This window comes from Coturnix japonica, chromosome 7 (genome assembly GCF_001577835.2).
Source record: "Coturnix japonica isolate 7356 chromosome 7, Coturnix japonica 2.1, whole genome shotgun sequence".
Lineage (NCBI taxonomy): Eukaryota > Metazoa > Chordata > Aves > Galliformes > Phasianidae > Coturnix > Coturnix japonica.
Window position 1 is genome coordinate 1,667,183 of NC_029522.1, and position 17,222 is coordinate 1,684,404.

A 17,222-nucleotide genomic window follows, 5' to 3' on the forward strand; every position below is an offset into this window, starting at 1 on the left:
TCCCGTCCCCGGCGCCGTCGCGGGCCGTGCCGTGATCGCGCATGGTGCCGTGATCGCGCATGGTGCCGTGATCGCGCACGGTGCCGCGCTGCGCGCTCCCGCTCCCCCCCTCCCTCCGTCCCTGCCCCGGGCGCCGCCTCGGGGCTCGCCCCCCCGCCCGCCGCTCCCCGCTCCCCGCTCGGCCAATGGGGGCGCGGCGGCGGCGGCACGTGACGCGGCGGGCCGGGACCCGCTGCTTCCCCCGCGCAGAGGGATGCGGGCGGCAGAGCGGGGCAGGCGGCGGCGGCGGCGGCTGCGCGGCGGCGGCCCCTCCGCGCCCAACCCCCGCTCCCCGCCGCCCGGCCCCTATGGCAGCCGCTCCCCGCCCCGCCGCCGCCCCCCGCAGCCCCGCGCCGCCCCGCCGGGCTCCGCCGCTCGCCGCTCGCTGAGCCGCGCTGCGCCGCCGGCCGGGGCCCCGGGATGCCCAGCGGTTCCCGGCGCCCCGGGGGCTCGGCGGAGAGTTGAGGGGAGGGAGTCATGGTGCTCTGCGAGCCCTCCGCGCCCCGGCAGTGCGGCGGCTGGACGCTGTGCGACTGCTGCTGCTGGCTGCTGCTGCCCGCAGCGCTGCTGCTGCTGCTCGCCCGCCCCGACAAGCTGGCGGCCTTCCCTACCTCCCTGAGCGACTGCCAGACGCCCACCGGCTGGAACTGCTCCGGTGAGAGCCACGGGGACCGGGAGCGAGCGGCCGCCACGTCGGGCAGAGCTGCGGGATGGGAGCTACGAGCTGCGCCCGACGGGTCCCGGCCGCGTCCGTGCGCTGAGCGGTGGTCGGGGGCTGAGAGCAGCGGGAGCCGCCGGGACACGGCGATGGGGCTGCGGGAACCGGGACTTGTGTTCGCAGTGTTGTGAGGAGGTGGATAGGGGGAAAAGTACGCGGGGCTGCGGGCGATGAGGGCTGACCCGGGAGACCGAAAGGGAAGAGTGAAGGAGGGGGGTACGGAGGGCAGGGAGGGACGGCAGGAAAGCATCCGTCGCTCCCCCGATGCTGACATGTTTCCCGTCTTTGCATTCGAGGTTACGATGACAGAGAAAACGATCTGTTTCTCTGCGACACCAACACCTGTAAATTCGATGGGGAGTGTTTGAGGATCGGAGACAGCGTGACTTGCGTCTGTCAGTTCAAGGTAAGGAGACGGAGATTTCCTCCCTTAATTCGGTAAACGGGAGCACGAGGCGCCGCGCTCCCGCTGTCACTCGGCAGCGAGGGGGAAGTTGGAGGCACAGCCGGGAGCCAACTGGTGGCACGGGGACACGGGCTGTGCTGGGGGAGGCAGACGCTGCGGCTTCACATCCCCTCGGTCTGCAGCTCCCGCTGTGCGCTCCTGTCTGTTGTCTGCCCTTTGGAGGAGGACTTGGAAGTGTATTTAGGAAGGGCTCTGATAGGGATCTGATGTTATTGTGTTTGGAGTTGTGATCTGGTTAAAGAAATGGATCTGTAATGTGCTTATGCAATGTTTAGAGGAAGGGCTGCGCGGTGACGGCGCTTCTGACCGTGCATCCACCCGGCTGATCAGATTAAGGAGAAATCCCTCTGTTCCAAAACCAGGAGCTCCCTTTGGGTTAATGGAGCTGTTGCCGGGAGCTGTCCCCGCTCCTTCTCTTCTATGCAGCATCCTCAGGGTCGGGCAGTTTCCTTAGGAAGGATTCATGTGGTGCTGGGCCAACCCGCAAGCAGCTGCCTGTTCCGCACTGACCTGAATAGAGCCCGGGCAGACCAGGGGCTGTGTGTATCACTGCCTGCCTGTATTCCCTGTGGTCTGTGGTGTTTTAACGTGAACTTGTGCAACTCGTGGTGCTGCCGGGAGCTCTTGCAGCCAGGCAGCCCAGTGGCACAGCTCGGGATGGTGTGTGCCCGCAGTGACTGATGCACCGCTGGGCTCTGATAGGCTGCTTGCTTGGAAGCACCGTGGGTACCGTGCTGTTCCTAGAGCCAAATCCATCTCTGGAGAAGAACCTCAGACATCAACTCCTGCCTTTACAGCGAAGGAGTTCTCAGTAATGAGAGCAAGGCAGGTGTTAGCTAAGCTGCTGTGGTTCCCTATTCACCGTGTAGCTTTTAATTCCATCTCTGGTTTGCCTGCATCACAGACCCCGCCACAGAGCCCTGCTCAGAGCAGAGTGCCGAGGGGCGTTGTGCTGCGGCTCAGCGTGTGCGGGGATTTCAGGGCTCTCTTTCGAAGAACGAGCCGTAACACAGCATGGTGCTGCCCGGTCCCATTGTAGGGGCTGGAGTGCTGCCTGCTCCGGGTCCTGCAGGGGATATAGGAGCACATGGAAGGGAACCGGGTAATGGCTGTAGGGTGATGTCTGTGAGATGCGCTGCTGGGCTCTGCGGGAGGGATAAGCCTCCCTGCACAGCGGCAGGTGATGGGCAGGGAGGTGCCTGCAGCCGGGTGAGGTGGGCAGAGCCCCAAGGATGGGTGTCCAGGGTGAGGGGTCCTTTGTCAGAACTCAGTGCCCCATTTCAGTGACAGCTCGCTGGGTGATAGTGAGCAAATCAATAGCAGACGCCTCATCACTATAATTACTTGTTATGTTTTCTCCAGAATTTGCCAGGGGCTTTCACTGCAGCTTGAGAAAACAGACAGGGACTGAAAGCTAATTCTGCCTCCTCGCTGTCTGAAAGGCCTGGGCTGGCCAGTGTGGGGCTTGTGAGGCTGCAGAGGCAAAGTGGGTTTGCTGCAGAGGCAAACAGCTGCAGCTGTGGTTTGGTTTATTTCTTTGGTGCGGTGTTGGTTTTTTCTGGTGTTTTTCTTGTTTTAGTTTCTCAAATCATAATTGCAGGTGGTAAATCCATTTGGGCGGACGTGATTGATAAGATGTATGTTGTACTGTTTGAGAGGGCATACCTGGTCAGACTGATGTGGATGGTGTGAGTGGGGCTCTCTCCCCATAAAGCAGCAGGCACATGCTGAGGCAAAGGTTCCTGTTGCTTGGCTCCCTGTTGCTCCTTCACAAAGCCATGCCCTGTTTGCTGTCTTCCCGTGGTGAGCTGCTCTGTGGGGCACAGAACCATGCCTAGGGGGTGTGCTGTCCCCTGCCATGGGGCTGAGCATGATGGCAGCCGCATCCTTTCTGCCCCAGGCTGCAAGCCCAGCAGGGCTGTGGCTGGATATGCTGCTCATTCAGTACCTTGGTCCTCCTAAGCCATCAGCAGTCTGACATCTCTTCCATTCAGATCTTGTCAACGTGTCCAAAAGGTGTTTCCATCAAGGTTGCACTTTGTGACCAAGACAGCAAGTGTTAACTGCTTGGTGTGTGGGCAGCCCTCCTGTGTGTTGAGTCCCTCATGTCCTTCAGTATTGGTGGAGCTGCAGCTCACCTGCCAGCTTGCTGCCTGCTGTTTCACTTCTGGAGTATAGTGTGGTATAATGGGTATAATATAGCCATTATTTTGGGAGTGAAGCCTGAGAGCAGGAAAAGGTCAACCTTCCAACAGCGCTACAAGGAGGAAGAGATGTGTGGGTTCACTGGTCTCTTCAGAAAACCAACCTTGTACTTCCAGCACTGACCCCAGCACCTGCAGGACTGCCTCATTTCCAGCTGTGCTTGTGGCTGCTTGTGCTAAGGATGTAGGTGACTTGGATGCACTTAAGTCCCTTCTTTACAGGTGTATTTTAAGAACCCATGTGCATATGAGAGAATCTCATGATGTGGCGCTGTGCTTCTGGATTTAATGAGATTTGACATGGATTTCACTGTGCATTCCAACTGGCCTTTAGGGATAGAGAATTGTGATCATGTCCAGAACTTGATTTGTTGAGTCTTAAACCAGTACCGTCGTTAGACTGAGGATGCCATGCTAAGGAAGCCAAGTCAAGGTCTGATATCCTCTAGTGTGAGGAAGAAGCTCACCAGCTGCCTGCTGATGCTGTGGCCTTCCCTACAGTGGTCCTATTTTTCCTGCTGGGTGACTTTCACCATGGTTTCATCGTGGCCTTTGGAGGCAGCCCAGTTCAGAGCAAGGCAGCACTTAACCTGGAAGCTGTTGCCTGCTGTACTCCCAGCAGCAGCTCCCCAGTTCTGCGTTCTCCATCCAAGCAGCAGCTGTGTGAAGCGAGTGACGGGACAGATGGGCAGTAATAAAGAAATGCCTCAGGGACCATTCCAGCTTGAGAAGGGAAAGGACCAATCACCCATCCTCATTGTGACTGGCCATCCACCTCTGCTCTCCACAGCCAAATCTGGATGAGTCAGGAGCCACAGGAGAGATGGAAGGACCTCTGTGAAAACAATGACCCCTCCCAGCGCCCTGCCTGGTGTCTCTTGGATACGTTCTCAAGGTGCTGAGCTTTGGAAGAAGTTCTAGCCCAGCTGTCAGAAGCTTTGCCACCAGGTCCTGTGGCTCAGGATTTCACTCCTGACGTCTCACGTTGCTAACATAGGGCTGCTTGGCCTTTTGCTTTGGAAGCTGAGTCAGTGTAAAAGATCATCTTTGGCTCTGGGCAAAACCAGCCGAGTTCCCACTGTGTTCCTTGGGAGCAGGGTCCAGCATTGTTCCTGTGTTCTATCAGAGCCTATTGAGATGCTTGGAGTTGGATTCTGCACCGATTGCTCTGCCAGCAAGTCCCATGTGTGTCAAGGAGAGAGAATGTGTAAAACAGGACTGATTTGATGCTTCATGCTTCAGAAAATGTGCATGATTGTGTTAATTGTCCTGGTTAAGTGCTCCAGATCACACTCCAGCATTTGTTGTCCAGCTGTGGGACGAGGTTGGTGTTTATTGCTTGCAACATTCCTTAAGTTTGGAGCACATCTGTGACAACAGCAGAAAGGCATTTCAATGGGATGCTGGGCAACACCTCATCAGGAGAGGAAGGGACAGGTCTTCACTGCTGCTGTGTTGTCCTGTTCCAAAGGAGGAGGATGCTGGAGGTGTGACACGGCTCTGGAAGATCTGAGGGAATAGAGCACGTGGGGAAAATGTCATTTGATTTGGCCCAATCAAAATGTCACTCTGACCAACTATGAATAATTTGTTGGCTGCGTGTGGAGGCCTGCAGTGAATGCAATCTAAGCAATTGTTAGCGATGCTGGTTTCTCTAGTCTCTCACCTCGAGGCCTGTTTGGTCTGTATGGTTCAGTGCTGTGCGTTAGGCTGTGAGCACACCTCAGCTGCTTTATGGCACAAGGTAGCCACATAGGGGGTATGGCTTCTTGAGTTTTCACTCAGATTTAAGCAGAGGTGAGCATTTGTAAATAATAATTGTCATCATTCCATTTGTTATAATTAAACAATGAGGCATACCAGGAGTACAGTAATCACGGGCTAATCATATCCCTGGCGTAATTACCACGCGCAGGGCACATCCAACAGTCTTTAAGCCTCAGAGTGTGATTATCTGATGATAACTGCACCCTGTAGGTTGCCCAATTTTCTCTACAAAATGGAATTATTTTTATTAAAATGAGCAGAAGAGGGCAAAGCTGCCCTGCGGTGCTGGGGGCGGGGGCAGACAGCGTGGGCATTGGGGCAGGGCATGTGTCTGGGGGGAGCACAGCCGTGATATGGGGAGCTGGGACCCAAAGCATCCTGGGTGCAGCATCCTGCCCACAGCAAAAGGGATGGATGCCTTTTGGTCCAAGATCTCTCAGAAATGATTGCCCTCTGTCCCATCAGTTTTCATTATGGCTAAGTGCTTAAATAGAGAGTTATGTGCGCGCAGACGGATGCTTCTCTGCATGCTAAGGACCGGCTCTGTAGTGGGGGGGGGGAGGATGGGAAGAGTCTGCTCGCTGCAATTTGCCTGTTGCCAACCAATAGAAACACATGAGCTGCTGCTGGGGAGCTGCTTTCCTTGCCGGGTGTTCCCTGTCTGGAAGTGCTCATCCTTGTGGGAATGCAGTTCTGGGGTACCTACCCGAGGCTGTCTCATGATTCTTTCCCTTCCTTCTTTCACCACATCCCCCTTCTCTAGCAAAGGGCAGAGGCAGTGCCTCCCTCCTGCTGTTCTCCTGGGGGTTTCATGCTGGGGAGGGGGGGACACACAACCTCAGGCTGCCCCATCCCTCTGCATGGCTAACGCTGCCTCTCTGTGTCCCCCCCCAGTGCAACAATGACTACGTGCCCGTCTGTGGCTCCAATGGTGACACCTACCAGAACGAGTGCTACCTGAAGCAGGCTGCCTGCAAGCAGCAGAGCGAGATACTGCTCGTCTCCGAAGGATCGTGTGCAACCGGTACGTAGCAATGAGCTGCCTCTGCTGAGGGATGGAGCCTTGCGAGCCCTTCTTTTGAGTTCACTGGGGGTTAATTCATTGCAGTCTTGATGATAAGGTGCTGTTGCCGTCCTTTTCTTCTAAATAGGTTTAAGTTGAAAGGGTGCAATGCAGAAGTTGGGTCATTTTTATTTATTTATTTTTTTAGTCTGTATCTTGTGCTGCTGGTCAGTCAGCCCAGTGTATGCTTAGGGGACAGTATGACAAGTTGTTGGGAGCAGATAACTATAGCAAGCAGATGTCAGATAAATAGATGGGCACATGGCTCATAGCAGCCCTCTCTGCAGTCTGCAGGGAGTAGGGCTGGAGCAGCGCTGTCCTTAAGGCAACCTCTTTGGTTGTTCCTTACAGGAGTGGGTTCCCAGCTGGTGTAGCTCAGTAGAGCTCTGCTGTCTGTAATGAGCCACACCAGCTCCCACCAGCTGAGGATTTAGCCTCACACTTAACAAACAGGTCCCTGCAATCTATTATTTTCCAGTGTTTGTTGGAAGAACTCACTGAAGAGCGCATGTGAAAACTGGCTGGTGCTTGAGACTCCTTTGCTTAACTCTGAGCATCGAGGGCTATTTGTGTCTCTGCTTTCATGCAGCAGCAAGGAAAGTAAATGGGCAAAATCCATCAGAAAAATAGAGTTGCATAGGTGCAGGGCTTCTTGATGTTTTTCTTCCGTGCTCAGTGTCTGTTAGAGCTGGGCAGTGAAGTTCACTTGAAAAGAATAGGAGGAGGAAGGCTTTGTTCTTGAGAGAGCCTTTTAAACTGAAGGCAGATATTTTTTTCTTAGGTGAGGACAGAGGAGTCGATATAAAGTACATCAGAAAAACTTTGTGCAGTGCCATGATTTTTGGTGTTTGGTGCATCAGAGAGAAAAAGCTTTTTCCTGGGATTTTTGTTTTTCTCTGAAGCTGTTACCAGGCAATTTTCAGTCGGGGTGGAAAAAGAAAAAACACATGCTGTATTATTGGTTTTTTCCTCTGTAAAGTGGTATTAAGTGGAGCTCAGAGTGACAAAGCCTATTGTGGCGTAGGATTCCTTTCACCTACTGGGTTCTCTCAGCATAGCAACTCTTTTTTTTTTTCTTATTTGTTTGAAAACAAACAAAAGAAGAACGACCAAACTTGTTGATATAATGGATTTGGTCAAGTTTGAGTGCATGGTTTCATCTTTTCCTCCTCAAGCTTGCTATGGGCAGTGGGATGGTGCAGGGTGACACACGGGGCTGCCAGCCTCCATGGAGACCTGTACTGCTGGGGGTTTGGTGGAGGTGTGGGCTTCCCAATGTAGGGGCCCATACCTCCCTACGGGGAGATGGAGATTACGGGGAAACACTGTCATTATCTGTTTGCTTTTTCTTCTTTCCTTTTGCCCCCTTTTGCCTCTCTCCCACTTAGTCTTGCAGTGCAAAATGACCGAGCCACCTTTGTGACAGGTTTATTGAAACAGAGCTGGCATGTGCAAGCCAGTTCAGATCCAGCAGACCCTACTGTCAGTAAACTTGACCTAAGAGTTTGTGGGGTGATTGGATCCCCAAGCATCCATCCCAAACCTTTTCTGTTCCTCTTGATATCGATGAATGGATTAAGGTTTGCAAAGGAGGATGTCCTTTCTCTTTGGGAGCAGTTTGTAGCCCTTTCCAGTGTGTGCATTTCTAGATTTGGCCTTGGTTAGAAAGTATCATAATGAAGTTCTGGGATTGGAGATTTTGAAATGTCTTTCTTGGGTTTGCCCTTGGATTTGTGAATCTGCTCGTTACATCCAAACAAACCCTGGGCAGGAGTGAAATGAAGTGCTTGGCTTGGAAACTCAGCAACGACCTCGAGAGAAATGGCATTTTCATAGTTTATATGAAGAGCTTTGGATGAGGGTTTCAGTGGTTGATTCTAACTGGTTGTGATCTGCAGAGGTGTTCTGTGTAGATGACGGTACTTGCTTCCAGTCGGTCTGGGCTCAGACAGACGTGTTTAAAAGCCTTGTTTGATGCTGGCTGTTTCCTAGTGGCCATGTGAAGCGACACCGCGCAACTGTTGGGAACAAAGCTCCTGGAGCTGCTTTATCAGTCTCAGTACAACAAAATGAGGCAGAGGCTTCTGAGAACATCACAGCACTCCAGGGCTTAAGTTATTTCAGTTTTATATAGAGACTATAAAGTAAGGGAGTTCAGACATGAGCAAGGCAGCTTGAGTGAACTGTGTTCAGATTAGATCTCTGTAATTTACCCAGGGATGACATCAAACATAAGATACAGTGTAATGTATTTAACTGAACAGTCTTGCCTTATATGCTTACAGGACGTACAGCAGCACATGAATATAAATTCCATTCTGTTCTCTTCTCAGATGCCGGCTCAGGATCTGGGGATGGAGGTAAGAGCCCTCTTCTAATATTGCTGTGCTTCTATGTACACACATTGTCTTTTGCAATTTCAGCTGCTAAGTGGATGTGCTTTGCAGTCTAGTTGTTACGCTGCATATTGTCTGTTGTTTGGCTTTTGTTTTTTTTTCCTGAAAAAGTGACGCTTTGCATTTTAGTCAAGCTGCAACCCAGTAATGACATGCTGTTTTCTAGGGAAATTCAGATATGTGTGTTCCTTCTAATAGGACTTGGAATTATTCATACGTTGTGCTAGGAGCTCTATCTCCATCTACTGTTACTGTTGCGCTTGTTTGTTCTGTTCTTACAGAGCTATTTCTTCCTGTTTTTAACACGGGAGCCAAACCCTTGGCTTCTCCTTGCTCAAAGCAAACATTTTGTGGCGGTGGAGAGCGTTTCTTTTGAAGTTATGAAGCAGTGTTGTGGGAGGAGGATGGTGTGTTTTTGTAAGAACGACAGCAGCAAAAGCAAACACAGAAATAGTCCGAACCCTTTTGATGCATTTGGAGCGTGCTATAAAACAGCAGCAAACTTGCATTTAAACCAGGGGGTGAATTTAGGGCTTTTCTTGTTTGTATTTCTTAGATGGAGTGATTTATTGGTTTGCTTGTTTACCACAGATCCAGGCACATGTGGCTGGTCCTTCTTGGAAGTATTAATGATGGCTTTGGGTAGAGCTCTACCTCCAGGTGTAGGCTGTGTGCCCTCCGGGAGCTGTTTTCATTGTGCAGCCTGTAGGTCAGGCTTCCTGGAGGCTGTGAAGCATGAGGGCGAGTTGGGGCAGCCAGTCCTGTAGTTTTGGTAACCAGTACACTAGAGTGCGCAGTGTGCAAGTGAGATATTCGTCTCACCTGTTAAGTGGGATTTGCAGGAGACATAATTGGCACATGCTGGACTTGAAGTTTATTCTGGAAAGCAGGACGCTTTAAGGTGCTCCATATTCCACTCCCAAAAATCACAGTTGAAAATACTACCTCTCATATTGAAAAACCTTGTCTGACTCTTCCTGTCTTACTCCCATGTCCTTCTACGTCGTCTTTCTAAGTGGACCAGTTCATAGAGATTCAAAGACTAACAGAAATCTACAGTTTAATTTATATTTAAGATGGGGCCTTCACACACCTGGTTACTAAGTCAATTTTCAAACGATGAATTCTGTATGGCTTTTCTCTTGTGTGTACCAAGGAGAATGAGTAAGACCTCCAGTTTGTTTTGTAACTGTTGGGTGGAGAGGACCTGGCCGCTATCTGTAAGTAATGAAATCCATACTTAGAAAGCATAGGATTTTAAAAGCAGGATTTCTAAACCATTTTATTTTAAGAGCTGAGGTTGACAGAAGACAAGCAGAAGGGGACCATGGGGACTGACGAGGCAGATAGTTAAGGAAGCATATTTGTGAAGTAGACAGAGTCAAGTTGGTGTGTGTTTAAAGGTCTACAAAGCTGCCTTGTGTTATACAAGATTTAGTAGGCAGCCACTGCTGTTCTCAATGTACAAAAGTATATTTATGTGCCCTAAGAAGCTAAATCCAGCCAAGTAAATATTGTCACTACATCATTCTTTACTACGCACAGTCTTGTTGTAAAAGCTGTAATAAATTTTGGATGTCACTACATTAAGTCTTTTAAAATCCACTCTAACAGTCATGAGTGGAAAGTTGTGTGAGAAGTCTGAAGTCTCAGGTCATCTTGTTTATTTGTTTTTGTTTGTGTTGTTTTTTTTTTACTGAAAATTTCCCTTTCTAATCTATCTCCAAGCAGTCTTGGTTAACAGCCATGGGAACTGTGGTGGGTGTGGGAGGGCTGCATGTTCTCCTGGGCACAGTGGATTGGGAGGCTCTCATTGAATGGCTTTTCCAGCAGAATCCAGCCAAGTGACATCAGGGCTGGGATATCAAAGAGGTCTCTTCCTTTGTGCAGGATTTGGGACAAGAAGATCTGTACTTGGTGCACAAGGAGAGCATCTGGGTAGGGCTTGCTCTCCTTGTGCCAAGGGTAGATGGGCTTGTATCTGAAGGCGCCTCCAAGAGTGCTTTGTCTGTATCCAGTCTGAATTGTTGGGGACTTTTCTGCTTGTTTTTGTACATCATTCACAAGCTGTGAGATGAATGGCCAGGTTTCCAATGGATTTGTGTCTTGTGATTGGAATTATGTAGTCTGATAAGGTACACACCTGACAGTGAATTAACTCAAATTTGTCAGCTAGTATAGGATGTAATGTTTTCCATTGCTTGAAACGTAGCAAGCTTCTTGCTTTGAGAGGTTTTCTTTGTAGCTGGTAGCAGTTTGGCTCTCAGTGCTACCTCATCCTCTGCTAATCTTTGTCATGTGAAGTTTTAGTCAGTTGCTTCAGAAATGACTGGAAAAGAGGTTGGTGCAATGGACAGATGTACAGCTATGCTGCATGGTCACAAAAACCTCCTGTTCTCTGGAGCCAGGTGAGAGCAGGAATGGTACAACCAGCAGATGTGCTCTGCCACAGCTACATTTGCCTTCTGCCTGTTCCTACCCGAGTTTGCAGTGAGTTTGTCCCAATTTAATATATGGGATTTGGAGTTTTTTGTCTTTACTTACAGGCTTGCTGAGATCAGAGGGTTCCACTCCCTGCGCTTTAACATCCTGTGGGCTTTCCAGAGGTGACTGAATACTGCGTTAGGCAGCAGTAGCATATTCAGTACAGCAACACAAAAGTCCCCTTATTTGTGGAGCAGTGGGAGGATTTTAAGGTCATTAGCTTACTGAGCTGTTAGCACGCAGTCACTTGTAGGGATATCCAGGAAACGTGTAAGAACAGTAGGTGTTCAGGTTTTGCACTGCAGAAGATGCTTTTTCCTGTAAATGAAGACTAAAAATGAAGAATCAAGAGTTGCTTCTTTGTTTTGATTGCAGGAGCTGGGAGTGTGGTGTGGAATAATTTAAAAAGCTGTATCATAGAAGGAGGCTAATCAGTGGCAGAAAGAATGAATGTGAAGGAGTTGATACAGAGAGTAATTTAAAGAGATTCCATTCATTTTCATCCGTGCTGTTCTCTAGACAGTATAGGATTTTTTTTAGAACCCAATGATTCATGGTTTAGTCTTGAGCAGCTTCATAATGAATTCTTGCTTGTTTCCTAGCTTCCTTCAAACAAGCAACCAACTTGAGATGCAGTATTATTGCTCTCAGCGGGCTGGGAGCATCTCTCCTTGGCTTCTTTTGTTTTTTGCAATGTATTCCTTTCCCCTCCCCACGTGATGCGTTGCTATCTCTGCCCATGGCCTTGCATTCAGTATGATGGATGTGCCGTGGGTGGTGATGGCACTCGCTGCTGCTGTGATCCCAGAGCTGCAGAGTGCAGGAGCTTCCATCGTGTTGGTTTCAGAGCCTGATTCAATTTCCACTCAAGTCTTACTTACTTTAATGGGAATCGTATGGGGCCCATGGGTACGTACATCTTACCCAAGTTGGATTTTTATGTTAATTCTTTACAATCAAGACTAAAGCAGGATGTGGGGGGAAAAAAAAATAAAAATCATTATTCATCAATATCATTGTCACTATTTAATTTACAGCAGCAGCTAGAGGCATTAATTGTAAGATTAGGACTCCGGGGTGGTACACATTGGTATTGTAAGACACTTCCTCACTGTGAGGCAGAGGAACAAATCTTTGAAGCAGAACCTGAATGTGTGTGAGTTAGGCAGAGGGGCTGGCCTGGGGATAACAACTGCTGCTCGCAGCCAAACCAGCGCCGTGTCCTTCGAACCATGCAGCAGATCCACACGCAATCCAAAAGGAATGGCAGATTGCGCTGCTCTTACAGTTGTTCCTAATTTGCTGCTGTTAGACACACCTGAGAGTCAACAGCTTTCTGGGCCATCTTTTTTTTTTCCCTTCTGTGTGTTGTTGTGTATGTGTATTTTATGGGTGAGAGTGGCTTCATTGTTTGTTTGTTCTCTTCAGCATATCCCTTCAGTCTTAGCCAGAGAATTAGAGCCCTGTGGCTCTTTGTAGGTGCCAACATGTACATCTGATGATAGATTTGGAATTCCGATCTGCCTTTCCTCTTAGCTTGGAGATACGTGAGTAAGCACTTGCACGTTATGAATCTGTGTGAGGCAACAGTCATCTTGAAACACAGTCAAAAACAAGAAGAATAGCTTAACACTTAAAAGCCTGATTTTCTTCTTTTTTAAGGCAATGCATACATGTTGTTGTACAATCAACAGCCAAGCAGCTGCTTTGACCCGGTTGTCTTTGCCCTCGTCTCCATGCTGGTTTTGTGTGACTCACTTGGATTCAGCAGCTCTTGCTGCCTTTCCCCAGATTTCCCTTTCTGCTTTATTACAAGGCTGACTGATAGGCAGGGCTATGCAGAACACAATGGATATTGCTGTAAACACTATCCTAGTAATAATATTTGAGCCAAAATACTCCATAAAACCTGAAGTATAGATTGGTTTGAATGAGGCACTGTATTAAAGGCAGTACTGACATCACATGCACACACACACAGTGTATGGGAAGAGAGTGGTACTGTTCTGATGTAACCTCCAAAAGAAAGGGGATTTGTGTTTTGAGCTATGCAGCCTATTGGCTCGTTGTTGTTGGTAGCTTTTGTTTTTTTGACTGCACGTAACAGACAGTGCAGGAGTCTCTCATGTGGGTTCGGAATATTTGCTGACCCCACATGCTATTACCATCTGCAATAAGGCAGTAGGAAAGCTTCTACTCTAATTTCATTTGGGAGATATGATTTAAAGCATCATCAGAAGGTACAGAAGCAACTGTAAACAGCATGCGCTGACTGGGTAAATACCTCTGGAGGGAATGTTTAAATCTTAAATGATTGACCTGGCTGTGGATGGTCAGATATATATCTCCTTTGTTAAACAGGTTTTTGCCTTGTTAACCTCGACATGGCACCAAGCCCAAACCAATAAGCTCTTTGAAAGGCTGGGTTTATTAGCTCAAGCTATTTGTTGTCCTAACGCGATTACATGACTTTTAGTTCAGGGCTGGCACACATCTGACCTGTGTGTTTAGCTTGGGAAAAGGCTGTTCATGTCTCTTCAGAGCCTTTAGAAATTTGGGAAAGGATGGAGTATCTTTGCTTTTCTTTACTACATGAGAAGCATTTGGGCTTTCCCAAGAGGTGAACTTTCAGTTCCTTGCTGGCGTTTTGTGCTGAGAGTTATGCAGTAAATGTTTTAGAAGCCCTAGGAAGGTATGGAAAGGATAGGAATATCCAGCTGTTGGATTCCTGTCAAGCTCTCATTCGAGCTGAGCACTGAGCTAATCGACCCTGCCTGCCTGAAATGCTCAGCAAATCCCTGGAGCTCCTCTGGGCTTGGAGCTGTCCAGGCTCTTGTATAAGTACCAGTTTGGAAGATATGTGTCTTGGATTTAGTTGCCTCAGTTCTGCCCACGTTTTGCTTACTGCCTCTTCTACTTCTGAAATCACAGTGCGAAAATTCCATAAAGCGTGGGTTTTTTTTAATCATTGTTATTTTATTTATTCCCCCCTTATTCTTAGTTTGGCCCATTAATAACCAAGTCTTTGCTGTGTTGTGGCACAAATACCACCCTGTAGACAGTCAACGCTGAGAAAGCTGGGAAACATTGTGGAAAAGAATTGACCGTAGTGAATGATTTGTGGCCCGTTCTCAGTCATTACTTCAAAACCAAGGAAATAAATAGAAGATGCAGTGAAGATGCGCAGATTTTTTTCAGGCAGGAGGCAGGAATAACTTCCATTCATAGCCTCTTTCTTAGATGACCCTATTCCTTATACGTATATTATTTTCTAGCACTCCTATTAAATTGTTCAGAGCTACAGGAGGAGGCTGTGAATGGAGGGTATTCACCTATAACAAGAAATGCTGAAAACACTCCAGTGTTGCTTTGAAAATCCCAACTCTCCATCCACACCAAAACTGAGCAATAAGAATTCACAATATCCTACCTAATCGTGTGCAGTCTGCAAATCCACCATGAACTAAGTCCCCCAAACAGCAAACAAATCCTGTGATACTTTAGCAAACAGATTAAAAAGAGGGCATTCTATCCCAAGCACTCCTATGTTGGTTGGTCCATTACTGCAAATGTAACGAGGGAGAAATGTAATGTTCTGTGTGCTACATCTCTGTAAACCTGGATTTATTTTTCCTGTGGCAAGCGTGGAGTCACCGGCGATTAAGCGTGATGACAGTGAGAGGTGAATGTAGCTTATCATTTTGTTTTCCTGTGCAGGAAATTCTTCCACAAGAAGGATGCATCTCAAGCTTTCCGTAGACTCTCATACACTTGCTAAGTATACTTTGGTTTCTTCAGGGGAGTCAGAGTGTGTGTTTTTAGCCTGTCCTTAAATGCTGTTGCCCTTTTCCTTCTCCATGTGAATGATTTCGGCAAGTGGAGCCTGAGGCGGTCTTGGAGTGACCAAAGTTCTTCAGTTCTCATTTGTTTCCCAGTTAGGTGCTCTGTGCCCTGGCGGTTGGAGAAGCTCATTTGCTGGGCGCTTGCTTTGAACTGCTGTTGGCGTGACACAGGATTTGTTAGATGCTCTCATGAGATCTAGCTAAGTGCAAGTGGGGTGAGAGCTGCCAAGTTTCTCTCAAGGTTTGTGTACTTGCTTTCTGTTAACTCTAATGTGTCTGGCCTCAGCTGCAGCTGGCAAATTGGATACATTCTGAGTTGGATGCTTAAATTCCTTTTTGTCTAAGATTTCTTCGCTTTCGGGCACTGGAGCAGAAATGTTTCCAACTCTCTTTGAAGTCAGTGAGAGTTTCTCTCTCACTGAGATAGTTGCTTCCTAGATACTTGGTAAGCTATTGATTGCTGGCCACTTTGTGAAAATGCGCTTATAGGACAAATACAGTGGGAGCATTGCAAGCCTGAAAGTCCACAACTGGTAGTAGTGTTCGGACAAGGTAAAACATTGTGGCACACTGTTACTGGTTCTTAAGATGTATGTACAACTCTTCCAGCCCATACTCTTGAATAGTTGCTTAGATTATTTTTGTTAAAATCAACTTGTAAAATGTTTCTTGTCATAGAATCATAGAATGGCCTGGGTTGGAAGGGACCACAAGGATCATCTGCCTCCAACCCCCCTGCCACATTCAGGGCTGCCATCCTCCTCATTTAATACTAGATCAGGCTGCCTATGGCCCCATTCAACCTGGCCTTGAACACGTCTAGGAATGGGGCATCCACAACCTCTCTGGGCAGCCCATTATATGGTCCTTTTTGTTCAGGAGACTGGAATGCAAGCCCAAAGTACTCAATAATAGGAAGAATTCCAAACTGTATTTTGTAAAATGTGATGATCTGGGGAAGATGTCAGAACTCTTCTATGCTGTTTCATGTTTTTTTAATGCTTCAGGCTTCTTGATCTCATTTGTTCTAGCTGAATGCGAACTGGGTAATGATGGTGCTTATTTAGACCCATTAAAAAGCGAGCTGCTGAAGCCGGACCCTTTTTCAGCTTAGCAGCTCCAAATACCTTAACAGACAAGAATTTAAAAGAAGGTGGTTGAGGACATTAATTTGTTTTTGGTACATTTGAGATCATGGAGAAGTTATAAAGGCCTGTTAGAACATAGGTATATGGGTATTCAGTAGGGTAGGGAAAACTGGTTATTTATAGGCCTGTCAATCTGACATTGATCGAGGTAGAGCAGGATGTGGCAGATCCAGACCTGCTTAATAAAGAAATAAATGAGAACTAATGCCGAGCAATATGGGCTGATGTAATAGATTTTGTCAACTAATTGAAATGTTATTTATGAAGCTACAAATTTGCTTGATAAAGACAGGAATATTGATGTAGCGTACGTGGATGTCAGTGAAGTATTTGGCATGCCAGTACACGACACTATGATTAAAGAATAAGAATCATGCAAAATTAACAGGGTACACGATTAGTGGAGTAAAAACTGCCTTTCACGACTTGATTGTTAGTGGTTTAATTGCTTTTCTATGGACAACACAGGTCAGCTTTATACTGTTTGTTGTTTTGCTGGTTATTTGGGTGGGAACATGCATCACTTATTGGTCAATGAACATCTAATGTGGCTGGAGGAGTAAGAAATGAACAGGTTACTGAAACAACCCAATCTGAATCATCCAGGCATGTTGGCTTAAGAAGGAGCATGCTGTCTGATGTGGCCAAATGTAACACTACACCCATAGAACAGAGATGGAAAACCAGATGCTTGAGGCAGGGAAAGCCTCTGGAATAGTCATAGAATCATGAAGAGTTGGAAGGGGCCTTTCAAGGCTGTTTAGTCCAACGTCCATGCAGTGAACAGGGGCATGCACTGCTAGATCAGGTTGCCCAGGGCCTGATTGAGTCTCACCTTGAAAGTCTCTGAAGATGGGCATCCACCACATCTCTGGGCAGCCTGTTCCAGTGCGTCACCACACTCACTGTAAAATACATTTTCCTTACATCCAACTTAAAGCTACCCTCTTTAAACTTGAGACCATCTCCCCATGTTCTATCACAACAGACCCTACTAAAGAGTCTCCTTTTCTGTAGCTCCCCTTCAGGTAATGAGAAGAATTCATGGTAGGGAAGCTGGAGCCTTAGCAGTTAATGGGCTGGTTGGGAGATTCT

At 48.0% G+C, this 17,222-nt stretch overlaps 1 protein-coding gene across 1 annotated transcript in view; it reads left to right on the forward strand.

Annotated features, from left to right (window-relative positions):
- Nucleotides 1–311: 311 nt before the first annotated feature.
- The window catches only part of TMEFF2 (transmembrane protein with EGF like and two follistatin like domains 2), a 104,412-nt gene continuing 87,501 nt past the window's right edge, over nucleotides 312–17,222 (forward strand). The window contains exons 1-4 of the mRNA XM_015867682.1: nucleotides 312–694; nucleotides 1,054–1,163; nucleotides 6,089–6,218; nucleotides 8,591–8,617. Coding sequence (XP_015723168.1) covers nucleotides 517–694; nucleotides 1,054–1,163; nucleotides 6,089–6,218; nucleotides 8,591–8,617 — 445 coding nt within the window. The 5' untranslated portion in view covers nucleotides 312–516. The remainder of the gene's footprint in view (nucleotides 695–1,053; nucleotides 1,164–6,088; nucleotides 6,219–8,590; nucleotides 8,618–17,222) is intronic.